Source organism: Gymnogyps californianus, chromosome 4 (genome assembly GCF_018139145.2).
Source record: "Gymnogyps californianus isolate 813 chromosome 4, ASM1813914v2, whole genome shotgun sequence".
NCBI lineage: Eukaryota > Metazoa > Chordata > Aves > Accipitriformes > Cathartidae > Gymnogyps > Gymnogyps californianus.
The window spans coordinates 13173818-13195713 of NC_059474.1; the positions used below are offsets into that span (position 1 = coordinate 13173818).

The 21896-nt window shown below is 40.8% G+C and overlaps 1 protein-coding gene across 3 annotated transcripts in view; it reads right to left on the minus strand.

Moving 5' to 3' along the window:
* The window catches only part of TBC1D14 (TBC1 domain family member 14), a 76913-nt gene that overhangs the window by 30406 nt on the left and 24611 nt on the right, over positions 1-21896 (minus strand). For 2 of the 3 annotated variants that reach the window (XM_050895598.1, XM_050895599.1), the window contains one exon: positions 1938-2056. In XM_050895598.1, the coding sequence (XP_050751555.1) occupies positions 1938-2056 (119 nt within the window). Of the gene's footprint in view, positions 1-1937; positions 2057-6587; positions 6647-21896 lie in introns of those variants that run through there. The other variant, XM_050895600.1, reaches the window with a different exon arrangement.

Consider the following 21896-nt stretch of genomic DNA (forward strand, 5'->3'; position numbering starts at 1 on the left):
CTACAGGATCACCAAAACATCAGGACAGGAAATGACTAAGTATTTTGTTCTTCTGTATTGTAGAACACTGTGTAGTACTCCTAGGACAGTTTATATCTTTGGTTAACAAAAGATACACGCAAAAAATTCACTTTCACATTCCTGTAAGGTGTCACACATAAGGCAGCCACTAGCCATCAACACAGTCACCATTAATAGTACTGTGCTTTACTATTTACATAATCATATTACCTGTAAAGTATGCATAGCCATGCGATACCTGCCTATGAATATTTTTTTAAAATCAAGATTGTTACAAGAACAAGGAAAGTGGATTTTCACATTAGTGTCTTTGTTAACCACAGAGAACAATCTACTCTTTTTACAGTTTCATTTATATAAATTGTCCAGCATCTTTTTTAAATCCAAGTCTTTAGAAATGGTGTAAGTTAGGGGAAGTTTGGAAGGGAAAACCAGATGAAACAATGCAAGTTCTGCTAACTTAAATTCCACCACTTAAATAATTTGTCCTATCTCTTAACGACATCACCATACATGTGAGATGATGTTCAGTATCTATTAAGATTCAACTAACACTTTTTCTAGTCAAAGCTAGAGGTACTATGGAATATTTACTGATTTTTCCTAGAAAGTTTTACCTAAAGCCTACAAGTGAGTGCAAAATCAAGAGCAGCCATTTTGGAAAAAATCTCATTGCATTTTTCTTCTGAGTCTTAAATCTTTTTGTCATAGGAAATCAAAAAGAAATTACTTAAAGCCTAATAGATAAAAAAAAAGTATTCGAACTGTAAGTAAACAATTAAAAAAGATTCTTTAGAAAGAGTCAGAGGACAGCACTGTTGTCCAGAGCAGTTTTCCCTTCTAGACAAAAGAAATGATGATTCAATTGTCTAGAATCTTAAAAATACCTTTTCTGCTAGAAGTTCCTCAGTCTATCAACAGTAGGAAAGAAAGGAAAATCTGAATGTTATCCTGTAATGTATCACTAATTCAATCTATCTGAACACTGTACTTCTCAGATTATCTCACAAGAAGACTGATTTTTAACAGACAGGTTTTAAATACAACAAATAAGCTAGTACGTAGTGTTTCCAGCTGTACATGATAAAACCTGCTATAACAAATAATCACTCTTACATTGTTCTAGATGTCCCAAGAAGTTTCATCACATAGTCTACCAGTCAAGCCAAAAAGAGTCTTAAATAACGCTACAACTAGACTACTTTTATATGAGCATTCTTCATACAGATTTGTTTATGAAAACACAGACCTATGTTATACCAGTTCTTTACACCAATGCACAGCTATATAAAAATGCAGACGTCATGCCTGTAAAGCTGGGTACCATTCATAAGTTGACTAAACATGACTGAATTTGTGTAATTCAGGAGCAAACCATGGCAAAGCAGCTGCCAGTAAATCGTTATGGAGTTAGTCTGCATATGCAAGAATCTCCTTGCAGTAACTTATCAAGTACTTCACAACCTTTAAAATGCAATGCTGAACCTACTGCAGAACAATCATATCGTTTCATTATTTATGGAGGTGTGGTCTTTCTCTGTGTAAACAGGACACTGTATCCTTGCTTCTCAATTTCTTTAGCATATACCAGCTTCATTTTTATGCTTATGTTCTCTCAAGGAAAATAAAAATCCCTCATTTGTGTTTAGAAGGTAGAATTACTCAAAACTAGAGCTCTGTTCTCCTAATTACCTCCTTTCATACAAAGCCATTGCTTTTATTATAAAATAAGGTTACTTTTGTTTGAATAATTTTTCTCATAATCATCCCACTTTCATATTCACTAGCCTGAAAAAAAACCTACTTCAAATTTTAAATCATCTGTTTAAGTTAGAGCAATCAAATACACACAGTAAGAAAAGCTTTGCTAGTCTAGTTTTAAAGAGACCCTCACTGTGGTACTTCCCAAAACTTACGCTGGTCTGTCCTCCAAAATAAGTGCTGTAGTGGAGAGTGGTTCAAAATCAAGATTCTTCCTCACATTCTGTTTAGGAGAGAGTGGTCTGTGAGCTCGTCCAGTTTTTTCTTCATATTCCTAGAGAAGAAAAAGACAGGGCAAGTTACAAGAGTGGAGAACACCAAGATGATGCACATGAGAATTTAAAAAGGGTCTACAAAAGTCTTCAAGATAATGCTTTGACATCTCTGCCCAACCGCAGTCCCTTTAAAGCTTTTTAACTAGAGGAACCTCAGAATTGAAAACAATGTTAAAATTTATGTTCAGGAGTGAGTTTTGATGATTTTTTCCCATTCCTTCTATTTGTAGAAACATCTTAAGTTCCTCTGACTGACAGCCTGCTTTTACAAAGTACTGCTAAGAATGAGCTTACAAACAGCAGATACTATCTGAGGTATAAAATAAGACCTATTTAAAATATTTTTGTTTTATTTACATGGTTTTGAAATTGAAGCCAGAAACAACCACAAGCTCCTTCTCTTAAAATCTCATGGTAAGATTTCTCCTACCCAAGCTATTTTCAGATGCAATAGTTCAATGACGGCAAAAAAAAAAAAAAAAAAAAAAAAAAAAAAAAGGTTAAAGTCACGGTTAGACAGAAACCCCGCACTTGTTATGACGCCTTGAAGTATGACAACCCTAAATCATAACAGAGCATAATGTATTAACTTGTGTTTGTAATATAGACACTGACACACTGGAGCAAGACTAGCAAAGAGGCACCAAGACGGCTGGGGTCTGGAGCAAGTGACACACGAAGAGAGGCTGTGAGAACTGGGCTTGTTCAGCCTTCAGAGGAGAAGGCTTTGTAGGGATCTTCGGTAGCTGTAGACAGCAATAACAGGATGGTGAAGGTGGTGAAGGCTAAGTACAAGTCTCTGAGACGCTTGTATAAAGAACATGAAGGCAACAGGCACAACCTGCTAGAAGGGGAATTCTGGTCTTGGGGGCGGGGGGGCGCGGAAATCACTAGGGGGGTAGTCAAGCACTGGGACAAGTTTCCTGAGACGTGGCAGAACCTCTGACCTTGAAGGCATTCAAAGCTCAGGTGGATGAGCCTTGGGAACCTCATCTAAGCAGACTCTGCTCTGAGAGGGGAGTTAGCCCCTCAGAGGTCCTTCCACCCTTAATTACTGTATCACTATGATCTACATTAGAGGACTTGGCATTACATGTACCATGCTATTTTTATTTTTCCTACAAACACTGTTTTGGACGAAAATGTACCAAAAGCATGACTTAATGGGATAAAACAACCTTTACACAACTCCCATCTACTCCAAATCTTAAAGTACTATAGCAAACATTAAGTGTTCAAAGTATCAGTGATACACAAACAACAAACATGGTCAAACAGTCCTACAGAAAAACCAAATCCATATTATAGATCCTTTTACATTCAACTTTATAATTAATTTTGCCACTTCCAAAAACCACCTACTTTCATGTGTAGCTTGTTTATGCCATTTCTATTAAAATTAAAAAAAAGGAAACTGCACTGTAAAAACTAATCATTATAAATGAGCACTATGAACAGTGTTCCAGCCATAGACTTTTTCCCGTTAGCACGAACAGCTCTTCAAACGGTACTGTTTTCTTTCTCTCAACCTAACCTGTCAATTATGTCAAAACTTCCTTGGGCAATAGATCCAATATTTCCAACACAATCAGAACAGCCTGGATCATTCAGAAACTAAAATGGGATCCCTACCACTTCCAGAAAGGCCTTCTCCTCCAACCCCACCTTAAAAAAAAGGATGGATGAAAAACACACATGAATGCAGAGCAACACGGCTGTGGTTTTCTACTCTGTGTCGTACAATTCAATTCTAGTTCAAGCTAGTTATGTGGGACTCACGGGTCCAGGTCTGTGAAGCTCTCAGGATACAGAAAAACCCTCTTTTTCCTTGTTTGTTAACTGGGCACTGTCTCAACAATCAATCCTATGATGCCTGCATTGCTGTGACGGGAAACATTGTCATGAATTTGGAATGTCTGGCTCATTAATACCAGTTAATACTGCTATGCATGACATCAGTTTGAAAGCAAGGAAAAGAACCAAGAAAAACGTAGTTCAACTACTGAATAGTACTTAGCTTTGTTTAGTAAAGGGATAGTGCTCATGCTGACAAAGCTGTTCACTAAAAAGAAAAACCTCCAGTGAAAAAATAAGCAAAGAAATATAGTAAAAAAGGTATTGTGATCGACAGCATATTCAGAAAGCTAAAGTGTTATTCTTGCATTAATAACTCCTTGCAAGCAGCTGATAGTGACCAGTGTACGAGTGTACCATCGTAACGTGCTTAAGCTGCACCATCAACTGCGGAGTAAATCCACTGTGCTGACAGGAATGAAGCAAATAGAAACTGGGAGAAAGAATAGCTATTAGGAGACTGATTTTTTTATTAGCTATTTTTCACAAATTAACATAGTCAAATATTAACCTCTGTTACTGCTTCCACAGACAAGGTGAACCTTGTCCCTAAATCTAACATTTTTACTCCTTTGAGACACTACTAGTGAAAGAAAAACCATTTGGCATCCACAAGAAACTGCTTAATACGCAGAAATCATCATATATTGATCTCCCTAAAGCATCGCAGAACTTGACATTAAAATACATGCACCCAATGCTTATTACAGTAGAAGTTCCAGAAAAGCTGCTTAATTTTGGCTTACAAAAATTATTTTCGGGGTCTCCTTTCATTGAAAGCCAGCTGCAGAGCAAAATTGCTTTTGGAAGGTGAGAAGAACTACACACTGGGCTGCAATGGGGATTTTATTCTGTACAGTAGAATTAAGTTGGAAATCTCATTCAGCTACGCACGAAGTTTTCCAGACCAGCACTACGCATATCATTCTTCCAAGAATTTCTTCATTAAGGAATGTTTTATTTTGGAATATGGGTGGCTAGTTACAGTATTGGCATATTAGTACTGTTATTCACACCTCTTAAAGAGCAAAAGCCCACCCTGCATTTCAGTAAGTATTCACTGACGTGTTCTACTCAGCACTACCCTACAGTAAAGAAGCCAGACCAGCACAAAAATGGGAGTGGCACATTATATCAGATTACGAGTCCTTTGTACTAATTTCATCCTTTTCAGTGGTAGCCAAAAAAGAATAAAAATGACTGTTAGTGACAGTTGTTATCTACAAGACTGTTTTTTAATTAGGGAAAATTAAAACACAAGCAAACAAACAAACAAAAAAAATCACTCCACCCCCCCAAAAAAACCCCAAAACAAAAACAAAAAACCAAACCACCCAAAATTCACAAAGACAAAAGCTCGTGAAAATGATCTTTTATTCCAGTAAGAAGAGAATGCAATTTCGAACAGAGCACAATGTATGATACAGCAGTGAAGCAGACTGAAGCCTCCACAAACTCATATTAAGAGTATCTGCTGACTGAGCAAGTAGAAGTATTTGCACATACAGGCATACTGCAATAGGCTGAACCACACAATAGCTTATTTTAAGCTTTTTTTTTTTTTTTTAAAAACAGGCTCAAATCTCTCACAGGTACAAATAATTCAGCATCTATTTAAATCCTGTACTGTAATTAGGGGTTACTAACCTGATACGGTTGCAAGTTAATTTTGGGATCAATTTAGGATAAGCTGATCATTTACGATTTAGAATACATCCTTATCACTGAGATCACTTAGGCTTTCTTTCAGGTTTCATCTTAACCTATTCAGCATTCAGCTACAATAGCTGAACTAGGGCTTGAAGATGTTCTAAGAGAGCGTGCTGCAGATTAAAGCACTGATTTAAAAAGACCCAAACCAACCAAACAAAAAAAGCCCCACAGAAACACACACACACCCCAGACAAGTTTAATTCTGGGTGGAATCTGGCAGCTTTGCAGTTGAGATGCAAGAAGCTCAAGTTGTAGTGATCCTCTGCAATTCTTCAAGAAAGAGAAGCTAACCTGCAAAGGGATCCTAAACCATCTCTATGGAGAAACACAAATAACCCACCAGAACACAGGGCAAGTACTAAAAGATCAACTGCACTAACTGTGTGACTTCCCACACGCACCGAGCCTCCCCAGGGACCAGCAGCACGGCATAACTGAACCTACAATAACACAAACTGCTCTATCAAGGTCATCTTGTTTTGGCCCTGTTTGTTTAAAGGTAACCACTCTCCGACCAAGTCGAATATGAAATATTCATGCTAGGTGACAGAGTGGCAGACACCAGACTGCTCGACTCTTGCTCCATGGCCAGCAGCTTTGCACGGGATGGGAGACGGCTGGCCGTGAGCACACCCCTCGGTTCCCAGCTAGCAGCCTCCACGCTAAAACAGCCCAAGCCCCCGGGCGGGCCTGTGCCGCCGGCCGGTCTGTGCCGCCGCCTTCCACCCCCGGCGGGGTCTCGCCGCCCCGCCACGCCTCGCACAAAGGGGATCCCCTTCCCGGGAAGTTGGTTCTCTACCGGACCCAGCAAGGCGATTTAAAAGCGGACAAGGCTGCGCTTACCGACACGCGCTGAAGTCCGCGCCCACCCATCCCGTCTCCCCCCGACCGAAGCGCCCAGCAGCCGCCCGCCCTGCCCGCCGGCGGCACGGCTGCCCACGCTCCCACCGCGGCCTCACTCACCATGAAAGCTGCGGTCCTTCACAGGCAGCGGCGCCGGAGCCCCATGCCCGCCCCGCACCGCGGGCCTGGCTCCCCGCCGCGGCGCCGCCCGGGCCCGCACGGCCTCGCGGGCCGCCCGCCCGCCCCGACCCTGCCCGGGCCGCCCTCCGCGGGCGCAGCGCCTCCGCCCGCCCCGCCCCGCCAGCCCCGCTAATCACCCGCGGAGCCCGCGCACCCGATCGGTTCTCTCCGTCTCGCCCAGCGCTGCCTGAGCACGCACGGCGCGCCCGGCGGCGGCCCGAAGGGGAGAGGCGGCCCCGAGCCCTCGCTGGGCGCCGGCCGCGGCCCCGGCCCCGGCGGGACACACGCCTCCCCCCCGCCCGGACGCCCCGGGGAGGCCAGCGCTTGCCCTGCCAGGCGCCGTGCTCCGCCTGGCGCAAGCTTTCCGCCTCTTGTGCCGCCCGAGCAGCTCTTCCCAGCCCGTTTCAGATCTAGGTCCAAGGCGGATAACTGAAACCTCGCACAAGCTGCTGTGCATTAGCTACAATCATCTTTATCTTCGCCTAAACCAGCCCAGAATTGTATGTGCTGTTTTAGGACGCAGCTGCATTCCTGATACACTGGCATCTCTCTCCACTGGTTTCCCACACTCCTGCTTCCCATCCCCGCGTCCCTGGCTCCAACCTGGTTCCAAGTCGGGCGTTTGCTCGTACCAGTGCCGTGCCTTGCTGAGACAGCCTCTGTAACAGCCCTAAGTGCGAGAGCAGCTACACCTCACTAGCCCTTAAATCAGTCCCGAAGAAACAGCAGCAGCGTTATGCTGAAATATTTCCTACAGCATAAGCATCTTTTCAGTACAACTCACACTCTGTCCTCTTCAGACAGCTCTGAAAGACAGACATACATAAATCTTTTCTGCAGTTCAGACAACTTCCACATCGCATCTTGTTAAATATTTTGCCTCAAACCAGACGAATTAAGTTTGCCATTTTTCCTTTGTCCAAAAGGTCTGTTACCTAACACAGGGGAGATATCCAAGTTGCCGTGACACCATCTCTGGTAGACCCACATTTTATCCTATCATCTATTCATCTGCAACCGTTAGTTGTCCTTTTCTCAGCACTGTACTAAGGATTTCATATTCGTTAATCTCACTGACTACGGTTTGCAGCTGCCAGGCTGCATTGCTCATGGCCTTTATCAACGCCTGGTCCTGAATCACAAAATGAGCAGCAAGGACCGACTTGAAAACAACTGAAGTCACTTAAGTATTCTGCTTTCAAGAGGTGGCTTTGCAAAAGCTGAGATAACTTATCTTCTCAAGATTGCTAGCTGTTCTATCAGCTATTGTTTTCAACCTGTGACTTCTCATCTAATTCATGGATGCAGCGATATTATACCAAATGAGGAACAGCTCACTGTTAGAAAGTTCTCAGCTTCATTCCCGTCACCACCAATTAATTACAGACATCTGCCATCCAAGCATCTAGTGTCAGAGCACTAATAATTACCACAATGGCAAGTCAACATAGCTCATGAAAAGCACTACAGCCTTCAATGCTAATGCTTTTTCTCACAAGCTATCTGAAGCAGTAAATTATCGCACATACCAAAAAACATTTATGCAAAATTACAGCTATTAACACAGAAAAAAACTTCAGATCATGAAGAGCAGCAACCTTAGGTGGACAATAGTATTCCTGTCGTAAAACTCTGTGGTTTCACAGGCTGAAAATAGAACGATATTGCAGCTTTTCTGGATGTAGGAAATAGCCATTTGTCGATCCACAGAAAGAAGAGCTCAATCACCTATGCATTCTGCAAAACACTGATTGGGACAGAGTGATGCCTGGTGACATGGGAAGATACTTTTGTGGGGTGAAAAGCTAAGTATGCTCTGTAACTCAAACCATAGCTAGCAACACATTACACAGACAGTTGGTAGCAGTCACTATTTTTAGGCTGCCTCAATTATAAGAGTACCTGAGGCTACTGGAACAAGTTATGCACAAGCTTTAATTACATGATCTTTTTCCCACCTCATTCAGCATACGAGATAGGAACTGGACCAGGATTGCACAAGCAAACAGAAAACTGTTTTTTCCTGGTTTTTGAGTCTGGCTGCTACCTAAATATTGCTTCAGCGTTCCCTTCTGTTGCTTCATAGCTGTCGTGGTTTAACCCCGCAGCACCACGCAGCTGCTCCCTCACTGCCCCCTGCCCCCCCAGCCCCCCCACTCCCAGCGGGATAGGGAGGAAAATCAGGAAAGAAGGTGAAACTCGTGGGTTGAGATAAGAACAGTTTAGTAACTAAAGTAAAATATAATACTAACAACAACAACAATAATAATAGTAATGAAAAGGAATATAATAAAAAAAAGAAGAGGAAAAAAAAGGAAAAAAAAAAACCAACCCAGTGATGCACAATGCAATTGCTCACCACCCGCTGATCAATGCCCAAGCAGCGATCTGCCCCTCCCGGCCACTCCCCCCAGTTTATATACTGGGCATGACGTTCTATGGTATGGAATATCCCTTTGGCTAGTTCAGGTCAGCTGCCCCGGCTGTGCTCCCTCCCAGCTTCTTGCACACCTGCTTGCTGGCAGAGCATGGGGAACTGAAAAACTTAAGATAAGCGCTACTTAGCAACAACTAAAACCTCAGAGTGTTATCAACATCATTCTCACACTAAATCCAAAACACAGCACTGTACCAGCTACTAAGAAGACAATTAACTCTGTCCCAGCCGAAACCAGGACAATAGCTTTCTACTGCATGTCCATCTGCAATCTCTTGCCTTCTATTTGTAAAGGGGTTCACCAGATAAATTTAAGCTGGTACACACCCAGCACTTCACTGCCCTCCCCTGCCCTTCTGGCCCCTCACACCATTATTTTGTGCCACCATTAAGTAGTTGTGTGACTATACAATACACTAGATTGGGGAAATGATACTGCTAAAAACTAACCTTTTGTTTTGTTGGATTAGTTTGGTTACTCTGGTAATGTCTGCTGTGGGGCCACGTAAATGTGGAAGAAAAAGGAAGGAAAAGGAGCAAGCAGCAGCACTGTTTCTTTCAGAAGCTTAATTGAAACCAGCAGATCATGAAACTTGTGATGATCTTCTGTTCAGGAAACTAAGCTCTGATCCTTGACATGGCACCAGGCCATAAAAAAAAGTAATTTTAATGGAGGCTCTTACATATACAGTAATCAAAGAGAACTTAAGGAGACTGACACCTCAGGCAAAGACCAGATTATGAGAATATCCTTCAAAACTTAACAGAAAGAGAATACAAACTGCTGAGCTCAGATATTAAACTTTCAAGCAACTCTTTAAGGGATATATATGAGGGCTTTTTATATGGGAGCTTTACTCCCAAACCAGTACAGAACTATTCTGAAATGCAATTAGTTTATCAGTTACTGATCTAACAACCCGAGAAATCCAAGTTGCACGCTCAACCTGCACACTTTGCCAAAGTGATCTGGCAAGTTCTACAATTAATTAATGGTTCAAGAACTATCAGCCCTACTTGCTTTACCCATCTATGTACATATTTAATCCTTTTACGTTACAGAAAGGATACCAGAGCAGAAGATAGCAATGTGATGACAGAACTTGATTGAAATAACATTATGCACGTGAAGTTTTGTCTTCCACCGGGACATCCTTCTTGTCTTTAGTACCACAGTATTCTCCTGTTCCATACTTAACAAATTAGGAATGCCTGAGCAATGTAAGGGTAAGAGACTACGGCCAGTTCACATGAGGAAAACCTCACACTATGTATTTTTAGGCATCCTTTCAAGTGCTCTGAAATTTCCCCCTTTTCCCCTGAGAAGGGTCTACTTCTCTCTTCTGATACAGGTGATGCAGAACTTGGGCTTGCAACTGTGGTCCCATGCAATCACACTGAAGTTAAATGAATAAAATAATGCACACATCTTCCAAAAGGTTAACAGTAAGGAGAGAACTAGAAGCCACATACTCTGCTTTGCAGTCCTGTGCTCCAGCCACTGGACCATTTTAACAATTTTTACATATACGTATTTTTATAGCATCATATTTTGAACAATGGAGGCATCGAATTTAAGGAACATTTAAAACTGAAGCCTAGATAAGGCCAAGTTAGGTCTTCCAAGAAAGAATAATAGCTTGCTGGTTTGGAGCCTGTCACCTCTAATCATGCAACGTGCTATGTATCAGATGATTCTCGCCCTCAGGGTTCACGTTTCATTTGTGCTATATGTAAATAATTGAAGTGCTTTTTGGTTCATACAGTGACATGCTTCATTAAAAAAAAACAAGGAACCTAGAATTGTTCCCTATATTTGAAGTACTCTGAGAGACAAAGCATACCTAAGAAACATGTGGCTTAAGAACAGCTCTTTATTGTCAAATGCGAGATCTTTAATCAGCATACTGCTACAAGTGACTCCAATATGAGTCACAGTAACAAACCCCCCTACTACTTAGAACACTGAAAAGGATGTAATTTAATCTGCATATACAAACGTGCACAGTTTCCCTATATACTGATACTATCTGATACACTGCAGTATCAAACAAGTGGAAACATCTACAAGAAAGGCTTCCGGCAGGGCAGGCATGTGGTAAATGCTTGAGCAAGAGAATACAAGCTAAATGGTTATTTTACCTTTTTTTTTTTAATTAACATTTGCCAGAATAAAATACTACCAACACCTGCTTTCAGCATATCCCTTATATGTCACTTCTGTTACTGGGATTGCACTGGACTGGGATTACACTGAATATGGACTTCATGTAAAAACATAATTTTACATAAACTATGTGTCCGCTCACTGATCTCTCCACCTCAATTTTCTGTATAGCCTCAGCACCATACCCTTCCAAATAATCTCTCAGCAACTTTTTCTTCCGACATTTCACATTACTGCTGATGTTGCAGAGAAAACTTATCTTTCCTATTCAGTCTCAAATAACATGCTCTTCAGTCTGGCTGAAGAGCGTCAGAACTGTCCCCCTCATTCTGAGCAAGACACAGAAATAAAAGTACTCTCCATGCCACGTCAGCTTCATGCTAACACCATTCTGAAACGGCCAAAGCACCAGGTTAACTCTGCGATATAGGAAAGGAGTCACAGGAATATGGCATTTTATCTTGCAAGTTCTCAAATCAGTTGCAAATATGACCTCAAGTACTTGCAATCTTCAAGACAGCGTAAAAGTCACCCAAGAATGCCATTACTTTGCAATGTACAACAGCTCGTATTATTATGCCATTCAGATACCCACCGCAGCACACAGTTACTATTTTTGTTTGCAAACAGTTGTCTATGTAGGTAAGTATGTGCAGGCTTGTATTTAGCTATATGACTTCAGTACATACACCAAACTAGTGTAAGAAAAGGTACTTCACTCAATACTTTTAACCATATTACACTTCCCCCCTCTTTTCAAATCCCTCTGCAAATTTCTGTTCTGCTTCCTCATCAAGATTTGTGCACCTCTAAGGATCTCTGACCTTTTCAAGTTTGACACTTGTCTGCCCTTAGAAACGACAGAAAAGCAAGGCGATAAGTTTATTGCACTAAAGCCTCTTTGAGTGGTTTTCTACATCCATGTTTGCTTCTCTGATCCCTGAAATTACCCTTGAAGCAGTTACGGGTGCCAATTTCTCACATGTCTAATAAAAACTTCTGTACTCATACTGATGGTGTGCTTCATATTACCTCTCATCATCTGTTCGGACTGGTGGACTCTTGTGCATTCTGTGTCCAATTTTACAAAAAACTGTATCAACATGTGATTTTTCCTGAATATAATCTTCTTTACAACTTAAGGTTCAGTCTTCAGGAGAAGAGATTGTAGCTTTTTAAAGCTACACGCAAATATAAATAAAATATATGAAGGAAGGCAACATACCTTCATAGTCTAGCTTAAAGCAATGACTATTTCCAGGCTTTAATATTCATGAAACTGTTTCCACTGAACTCTGGCATGCTGAAGAGACAACTTCTCAATAGAGCAAAAGAAAAATTTTATGTGGAAATTACTAACAGGCACAAAAAACGTGTAATAAAATCATGTTGAAAAATGAGATCAAGTGTCCTCAGAGAGAGAGGGAGAATGAGAACATAAAATTTGAAGAAATGTTTTCCCAATCTTTCTTCAGAAAGACACTTAAGGAAAAAGTACCAGTCTGGCTTTTTAAAATCCTTACATCCAGATCCTCAGGGTTTCCAGTAACACACATACAGTAACTCCATTCATTTTGCAGAGCCAAAGAACATCAGCTTTGTTTGTTGTTGCTAGTGAGCATGGTAAGAGTTAGCCTTTCAAAACCTTCATCTCCCCCCCATTCTTTAATTTTAGATGAAGTCTGAGATGTATAAACTGGAAGACAGACAAAGAAAACCTTTGGGTTGGGTTTCTCAGGAGCTGTTTAACACAAGAATAACATATTGAAGTCTAGCAAAGCTTTCTCAATTTTACATTTTAGCAATGCAAGTTCTAGACTCCTGTTAGGATAGGCAGTTTCACCACAATATTTAGAGGCTAACACACTTGCCTTTAAGGATTTCTCTCCAGCTTTGCTTCACAGTAATATTTTGCCAAGTGTCTGTGCGATGCAACATGCAAAAGTATGTGCCGGTATTTCCAGGCTTGCTCTCTACAGACTTCTATTTTCATTCAAAAACTCATGGTGGGGGGAATCTAAAAGCCTCCTGTGTGCTGCTTATCAGCATGCACAGTGGAAGGTTACTACACCAAAAAAACTTACTGGCTACACAAAGATGTAGGTTTTTAAGTATCTATCTATAAGCACTAGCAGACACACAAATGCCAGCTGCATGTTGGGTTCTCATTTAACAACAAATGAGAACAAACTTTCACCGATGTATCAGGTCTTTGGAAAAGTTGTCTTCCCTGGCCTTGAAATTTTGGGGGTAGGAAGAGCTGTGTACTTCATCCTCAAAAGTGAAGCATTTTTCCATGAATTTGTGACTTCCTGCATTTAAAAATAATCTTGCGCCATGTGAATTTATATTCCATCCAATGCTAAGCATCAGCTTGGGCTACAAAGTAACTGTTTCAATTAAGACAGACAAAGTTTATGATCTCACTGGACAACTTTAAACTTACTGCATTTCCCCTAAAGCACACTACTGGTATTGAAGTAGACCCTTCAGTAGAGACTAGCAGCTGACATTTCAACTGCAGTAACAACTAACATAGCTTATACTTCTATCTACTTAGTATCTTTATTCCAGAAAGGAGATACCTATCCTTAAACACCACCTGTTACACCTATTTAGGATCCCTCCAGCTTCCAGGGCTTTTGACCCAGACAATTTATGAAGAGTTTTAGAGAGTGATAAAACTAAAATAAAAGCTTTAAAACTGGAAAAGGAGGAAAAAAACCCTCTCACTTCCTTTCAAAAAAATACTTTGTAGCTTGTCATAACTGTTAAAACTGATACTCAAAGCTTATTATTTTCTATTAGCCTGATGTTTATAACATATTCTGTGCTTTCACATGTTCATAACATAAGGGAAAAAGTTGCAATAGCATCAAAAGCAGCACTTTGGCAGCTAGACTCTGCTAGATTATAATACCTGGGTGGGTTATATTACATTCTTTTATTATTAAAATACTCAGGAACAATCCTTCTGCCATAGTATTAAATTACCCTTTCATTTGCTGTGGATGGAAGCTATTACTCTTGCTTTATCTGTTTAAATATGATAGTAGATTTGTTTGAGGTACGTAATTTTCAAGTCAGGACAAGGGCAAAACACTCTTTGTAGAGTAATACAGCCTACTGGAATTGCTGAATAATCTGTTTAGTACAGTTCCTCTTGCTGGAAAAAAAAAGATATTTTAGGACTTCATCAGTGACAAAACAGGTTTCCTTTCTTATTTTTATTTACTTTCACAAAAATCAGATGCCCTTTACATATGATTACAATGAAATAAAAATATTTTTAATTGGATCAGAAGGAAAGACATGAAATAGCAGTATATTAAGGCAGCTTGCAAGTTTTGGGTTATAATTCTTAAGTGGGAAAATCAAAATTACACCTTTATTTCTACAGATTGCAACAAGAACAAGCATAGGTTAGTTTTAGACTAACCACAGTAACTATGCCTTCTTGCACAGCAATTCCACTTTTGTTTCTTTGTTCTTAAAAAAAGGAACTCAGGCACACCATGACAGATCTAAATCCTGCCTTTTTGAAGGCTGACAAGTAGAAATGAACCCAGAGGAGGAGAACACAGGAAGTGACTCATTTACACCCTCGGACTTCTGCTGCAGAACAGAAAAAAAATGCACTAGACAGTTTCTAGCCTAGAATGCTTTAAAGTGTGAATGAAGTCTACATGCAAATACTCAAACAGCAAACCGCCATTATCAGCTATCACCATTAGTCACAATGATTTATCCAGTGATCTATCCAAAGACAAACTCAGTATGAGCAGAAGGCAATGCTTTATCCAAAACGGTAGATCTAGCTCCTGCCAGAATCAGCAGCCAGCTTGAACTAACCACTTCCTCTTCAGAAGGCCCTGAATGGACCGTCTGAATACAGCGCAAAGCATGGTTAAGACAAACGCTTAGAAAAGCTCAGTATTTTTAGACAACTGCCACCCATCAGCAGAGGGCTGCAGATGCAGAAGCGGAACACGTGGCAGCAGCTAGCCACGCTGCACAGCTTCCATCTGGAGTGCTCTTGCACGTGGAGCTGCACAAGAACCTCCACACATCAGCAGTTGGTGGACTTTTCTCTGGGGTCTGGTTTTTTTTCCCCTGGATAAAACACGCTGCTGTCAACAGGAGCTCTTATCACTGTCTGCCTAAAGCACGGGTTGTAGTAATTTCTTTCAGTGTTTCTTGCTGGGTGCTGTTGCTCTGCAACTCTTTTCCACCTAATAGGTTCAAGCCAAAAAACAGACTTTCAGTAAAGTGATTTTATTAATCAACTAGGATTATAGCTTAAAAAAAAAGAAAATCAAGGGAAGATTGACTTGAATGATAACTGACCCAAATCAACTTACAAAGGTTTTTCCTAGAGTACTGTTACAAGCTTAACTATTCATCCCATAAAAAAGCATGACCTACGAGACAAGCCATGTATTTAGCTGTTTCAAGAGCTCATTTTCACTTTATCATATGCTGCAGCGTAAGCCTCTTAAGCACAATTGATTTTAATTGACTGGAATGTTGATCTCACATATAGTCATGATCTAATGATTAAAGAAAAACGTAATTGGTAAGTCACGTTGATTTATTTCCTGTTAGTGCATCACTCCTAAAAGAAAGCCTGTTGTGTCTCCAGCTGAAGACAACCCGGTTGGGAAATTTTATCATTGATACCAAAAAAGAACGAGACTTTTCCATCTCCCCCTCTCCTTGAAACAAACAAATACAGGAAGGATTGGAGGGTGGGGGTGGGATCAAAACAGTTTGGTAGGAGGGGGTGGGAACACGCTGCTGGCAGCTTGTATGATAGAAGCAATATTGTATTAATGTGATCATCAAGGCTGAACAATCTGACTCAAATGACTTTGTTGCAGTGGTAAAGGCAGAACAAGCAAGGTGTACTGAAAAGCCTGGCTGTAAGCTCTTATGCTGCCACTCCATCTACTGCATGCCTGCAATCTGCTCCTGGGGCCTCGCACAGACAAACTTGTTACCCACAGCTGCACATAAACCCCTGTAGTTTTCCACTGCATCTGAGGTGGGCAGACTGTTTTCATCATTGCTGGCTTCATGGCAGGAATCCAACTCCCCAGCAATTCATTTATTTGAATCCTCATACTTATGAGGGAGGGAAGAAAAAAGAAAAAAGTCTCGCCCACCCCCCCATGAGAGCACACTATGGCTTTCAGAATAGAAATCCTTCTAAGTTTCGGAAAATGACAATCCCTAAGTTAAAAATCATAGCTACTTTTTATTATTAAGAAACTGCCATTAGAAATTCTAAATATTCTTATACGGAATGTCAGCAAATGAGATCATAAAATATTTAGACCTGAATTTATGAGTAAAGATTGTTATTGAAAGGCCTCAAGTGTTCTATGTGCTGAATTTTACTCATATTGAAACTCAAAGAAAATGAAGACATTCCATCGAGCTCTTACTGGAATTCATATAAGTTAAATAAAGTTAAATTGAACAGTCTTCATAGGGTCACAGCACATTTGGAAGGGAAAAAAATTACTGATTAAAAAATGGATTTTCCTATTACAGAAAAAAAGAAGAGACAATTTAAGCCGCTCCTTTGGGGAAGACAGCTGTAACGTGTCTCTATGATATAGCTAAAATCTGACTTTCCTCTACACACATTAGTCTCCTAATACACAAGATCTTGACTGGCCAGTTGCAAACAAGTTCTGTGAAGACTGATCGCATGAGAGGAGACAACCAAATGATATGGCAAGAACAATGCTACCTCTTCTTGAATTTTTAAAGGACTTTCTTTTTCAAGAGCATTCACTAACAAAACCACGGGGGGGGGGGGGGAGGAAGAAGTTGCAAACACATGCTATTTACATCTGCTCTTCTTGCCGATCTTGAAAAGAGTTCCTGAAAGAAACAGTGGCTGCAAAGCCTAGCTCAGCTCTACAGTCTGTTGAAAGGGAAGAGAATTTAACTTCAGTGGTTATTCTCAGTGAAGTACTGTCATCTTACTTGTAGTGCATTTTCACGTATCAGTTACAAAAGCAACTGACATAACCAGTTCTGCTCAAGCAGGATTCCTGAAGACAATTGATACAAAAAATTAATCATGCAAACCTCCATTGTAAACACACTCCCAGCTTCTCAGATGAGATTACTTCTTCTGACAGCTTTTAAGCTTTAAAACATTTAACTGGATAAAAACTGTACAAAAGCTCTTCGTGACCATGCAAAGCAATCCAACCTTAGCATATGCTAATATTGATTCTTCATCAAAAGACTAATATTCATGTATAATGTCAGCATTAAAAGTAGGACAAACAATAACTTAGCTGGAGTGATTTGAATTCCCACATTGCCAAAATAGAGTATGATGCTATGTCGTATATACACTAATTGAACAAGTGAGTGCTGTCAGAAGAGTTTTTATAGGACTTGAGAAAAGGCTTATATGCTCAAAAACCTGTCTGACCATTCTTTTGGTCAGAGGGAAAAAAATGCTACTTCTCCTCACATATTGTGCCTGGCTCAGTTCTATATGTACAGCCATCTTCAGTCATGGTATAACAACGTTCAACTTGTGAATGGCAACTGAAGTTTGAGGGTCTGGAATTTTCATCATTTATTTATTTTACAAGTAGAAGGCAGGAAGGAAATAAGAATTGGTTTTTCTAAGATCAATTTTTAACCACTTCACAGTTCAATTACTGTTTTTCCTCTTTTGTACTTTTGTATTGGGTCTAGCTGAGATGGAGTTAATTTTCCCCATAGCAGCCCTCGTAGTGCTGTGCTCTGTATTAGTAGCTAAAACGGTGTGGGTAACACACCAGCGTTTTGGCTACTGCTGAGCAGTGCTCCCAAGGCTGTCTCTCCAACATTGCCCCCTCCACCAGTAGGCCGGGGGTGGGCAAGATCTTGGGAGGGGACAGATCCAGGACAGCTGACCCAAACTGACCAAAGGGATATTCCATACCATATGACGTCTGCTCAGTATAAGAGCTAGGGGGAGGAAGAGGAGGAAAGGGGGGGCATTCGTTTGTTTACGTTTGTCTTCCGGAGCAACCACTACGCGTACTGAAACCCTGCTTCCCGGGAAGTGGCCGAACATCGCCTGCTGATGGGAAGTAGAGAATAAAATCTTTTGTTTTCCTTTGCTTTCGTGCGCGACCTTTGCTTCTGCTTTATTAAACTGCCCTTATCTCGACCTACGAGCCTTTCGTTTTATTTTCTCCCCCTGTCCAGTTGAGGAGGGGGAGCGATAGAGCAGCTTTGGTGGGCACCTGGCATCCAGCCAGGGTCAACCCACCACAACTTTACATAAGCACAGATCTTAAAATTACATTCTTTCTTGCCAATTTCTTTCAATCCCAGATGAGATTATTATGGGGAAAGTATCAGAACAATGTACAATAAGAATGCATTTTAAAGATTGTTCCCTTTATATAAGTTTAAAAAATGTCCACACAAACACATCATCCTTATCTTTCAGAGGCCATTTAAGTTTGCAGTCAACTTTGTTCATCTCCTTCTGGAAAAAAAATAATCTTTCCTCTGTATAATAAATAAGATGGAACCACGAACATACCAACGAACTCCCTACAGGAGTCTACAGCCAAATTAATGGGATAGTCACAGGGCTCTAATTAGTGACCTGGCACAAAGGATTTCTTTGATGTCTGTCCAGAAGCAAAAGCAGCTGACTTGAGAAAGGATTGCTTGGTGGCTCAGTCACCTTAGTTCCTGTGCACAAAGAGCTTCATACCAAGCCAGTACAATCAAATGGATTTCCCTAGGTATGTGAAACTTGAGGACTGATACAAACAGAAATTGATAATCACAGCTACTACTACGGTTAGGCTATTTTGTGGCATCTTAGATAATCCAAAGAACTTTTGATAGTCTAAACACGATGAAGAATTTATCACCTTTCCTCTAAGCTGCCTTTCAGAATTCACTTAGACCAAGATTTTGCTAATAGAAACACTACTCAAGAGCCTCTGCAGTTAGGCAGGTTGAGTCTCCTACAATCTATGGGCTGATGAGTATTTTACCACATAGACAATAACATCACTGTGAGCAGACAATTTGCAGGAAGACCTGGATGCCATGGTATGAAGAAGTTTGGGGTTTTTTTCCTTGAAAAGAATCAGTAAGTCAAGCCTGAGCAGTCAGCGAATGGAAAGACTCTTGCTCAATAAACAACTCCTGTTTCAAGTACCAGCACCAACAGTGGCAGGAACTGGAACAGGAGAGGGTCAAGCTCAAAAAGATGGCACAGTCTACATCTCCACCCTTTCCCAAACTTGAGGCATCTCAAGTAACAGACTCTCAGAAGCCTGTCAGTTTTCTGCCACCAGCAAATAGGCATGAAACCCTTTAACAGGGCACCGAGTATCTCTTCAGTACAAATCCAGATGAATACCCAAGAGGCAGAGTGATGAAAACTTAGTTACAAGGGCATGCCAACACACAGTTCTTTTGTACATCATGTCAGCAGCACAAAAAGTTAGAAATAAGTCTGTCAGAGCACTGAACCCTATGAATGAAGTCGGATAATCCTGCACATAGAGAAGACGGAAGGAATAAAGTGTACTATGGGAAGGAAGCAATACCCATGACAAATGTGGCCAGCAGTACATGAGCAATATCTAACTATTTCTCATCAAGTCTGCACAAGCCCAGTTGTGTAATGTAATCAGAAATTCATGACAGGTGACTGCTGCTACGAATCACTATGTTAGCTCAAGAGATCAACAGACAGCAGGGTTCAAAATCCTGCTGATTTCCTATGATGTCCAAAAAACTGACTCTCCCTTTTCTCCCTCCAGTTTGGTTTTCTTGAAGTGTACAGGAAGTTACACACAACGCTATATTAAAAGAATACTTAGATTTTGAATTATTCCCTTCTGTCTAGGTGGCATTTTCCACTCCGACTGTGTGCTCTACACACTTCACTCAATACATAGAGCTGACAGCGTTCAATTAACAATTACAACATTGCCATCATTGTTCAGGGCCTCGCAGCGCCCCGCACAGTCCTAAAGACCCAGCTGCCACACTGACAAGCTCATGTAAGAGTGTTCCACAACGTTTTCCACATCTCTTTGCATAAGACAGTGTGGTAGTCAAGTCATGAAACACTGGTGATCAAGATATGGAGTCTCAAGCTCCAAAACTGTCACCAACTTTGCATTCCCAAACTATCGGCTTCTCAGGGCACCCAGTGTTTATAGTGGATTTCATATAATGCAAGTGTAACCCCCATTGCACTGAGCTTTAAGGAAGGCCCCAGCACTTCTGGAAAGAAAAATAAATTAAAAAAAAAAAAATCAAGCCGAATTTCAAGTAAAGGCTACATGAAGTGCAGACAATTAACAGCCACCTGTAAAAGAAATAGTTTAGGCACCTTGTTTCATGCCCCACAGGAATAAGTGCAGACAGTGAAATAATTTACTAGGACACTAACCATTTACCTTGATCAAAGCCATCTGCTTTGCCAACTCTCACATTTCATTGCATACCTCCAAATTCTTCAATACATGAGATAAGGATCTTTCAAGCACTTATTCTTCCGGCCTTGGAAATAAAATACATACCTCAAGGTAGAAACAGAGCCAGAGCATTTATTCTTCTGGCCTAGTACCCTTTTTTCGAGAAAGAAGAAGGAACTGCTGTTGGCCAACAGACATCATCCCAATAGCCATATGCTGTCACCTCCTCCACTTAGACATATGCAAGTTCTTTAGGCACAAATCAAAGGGCTAAAAGCATGCCTCTAAATGGGCAAAAAACTCTGCAACACAAGCGCTACTTTGTCATTGTCAAAGCAACCTGTGAGGGGTAACCTAAATCGCGATGTGCTTTTGGGTGCTGGTGAGGCTCGATTAGTTATTTACAGCATTACTCATGTCTCAGAAAGTCTACATGTCAAAAATAACTTCAGGAAAGCACCAAATAAATTAGGAAGGATTAGTTATTGTTATTCAAGAGGCATTGGAGACAATTGTTTCAGACTTGCAGTCTTCCCAGAAACTCATTAGTGGTTGGATGCCATACCACATAATTCTTTAATAGCTAGTTTTTTCTAACAAATTTAATACAACCATTCAAAGCTGTAATGTTCTAGGAACACTGAATACTCATGATGTAAGATAGTTTGGATCTAAAGGAAAAAATATTCATAGTACCAGCAACAACCACAAAGTGTTAATAATTTACCCACTTATCAAAGAACAGATGACTACAATAAAATACACTGCTAAGTGTCAGAGTACTGTGATTATTAAGCCTCTTCAATTGTGTCATCAAAAATCTGTGGTGAACACTTTGGAACTGTTAATTGTATCAAGACAAGCTGTAGGTAAAGTCTGAATGGTTGATCATAGTGACAACTTCAAAAAGCTGCTTCAACTTCACTTACATTAACAGCCTAGCTACAGCTAAGAACAGTCACATGACACACCTGGATTTCCAGAGCACTTTACCCTAAATTAAGCACCACAGTCCTTCCAATCAGCATTCTCATTTCACACACAGCAGCTGGCTTTGAAGTTCCTACTGGTCTCTCTCCATGCAAACCTTCCTATTCCCACAGTGGTCTGAACAACGAAGTGAGAACTGAATGAAATACAACAAAAGCCCCAAACACGTAAAATGCCTA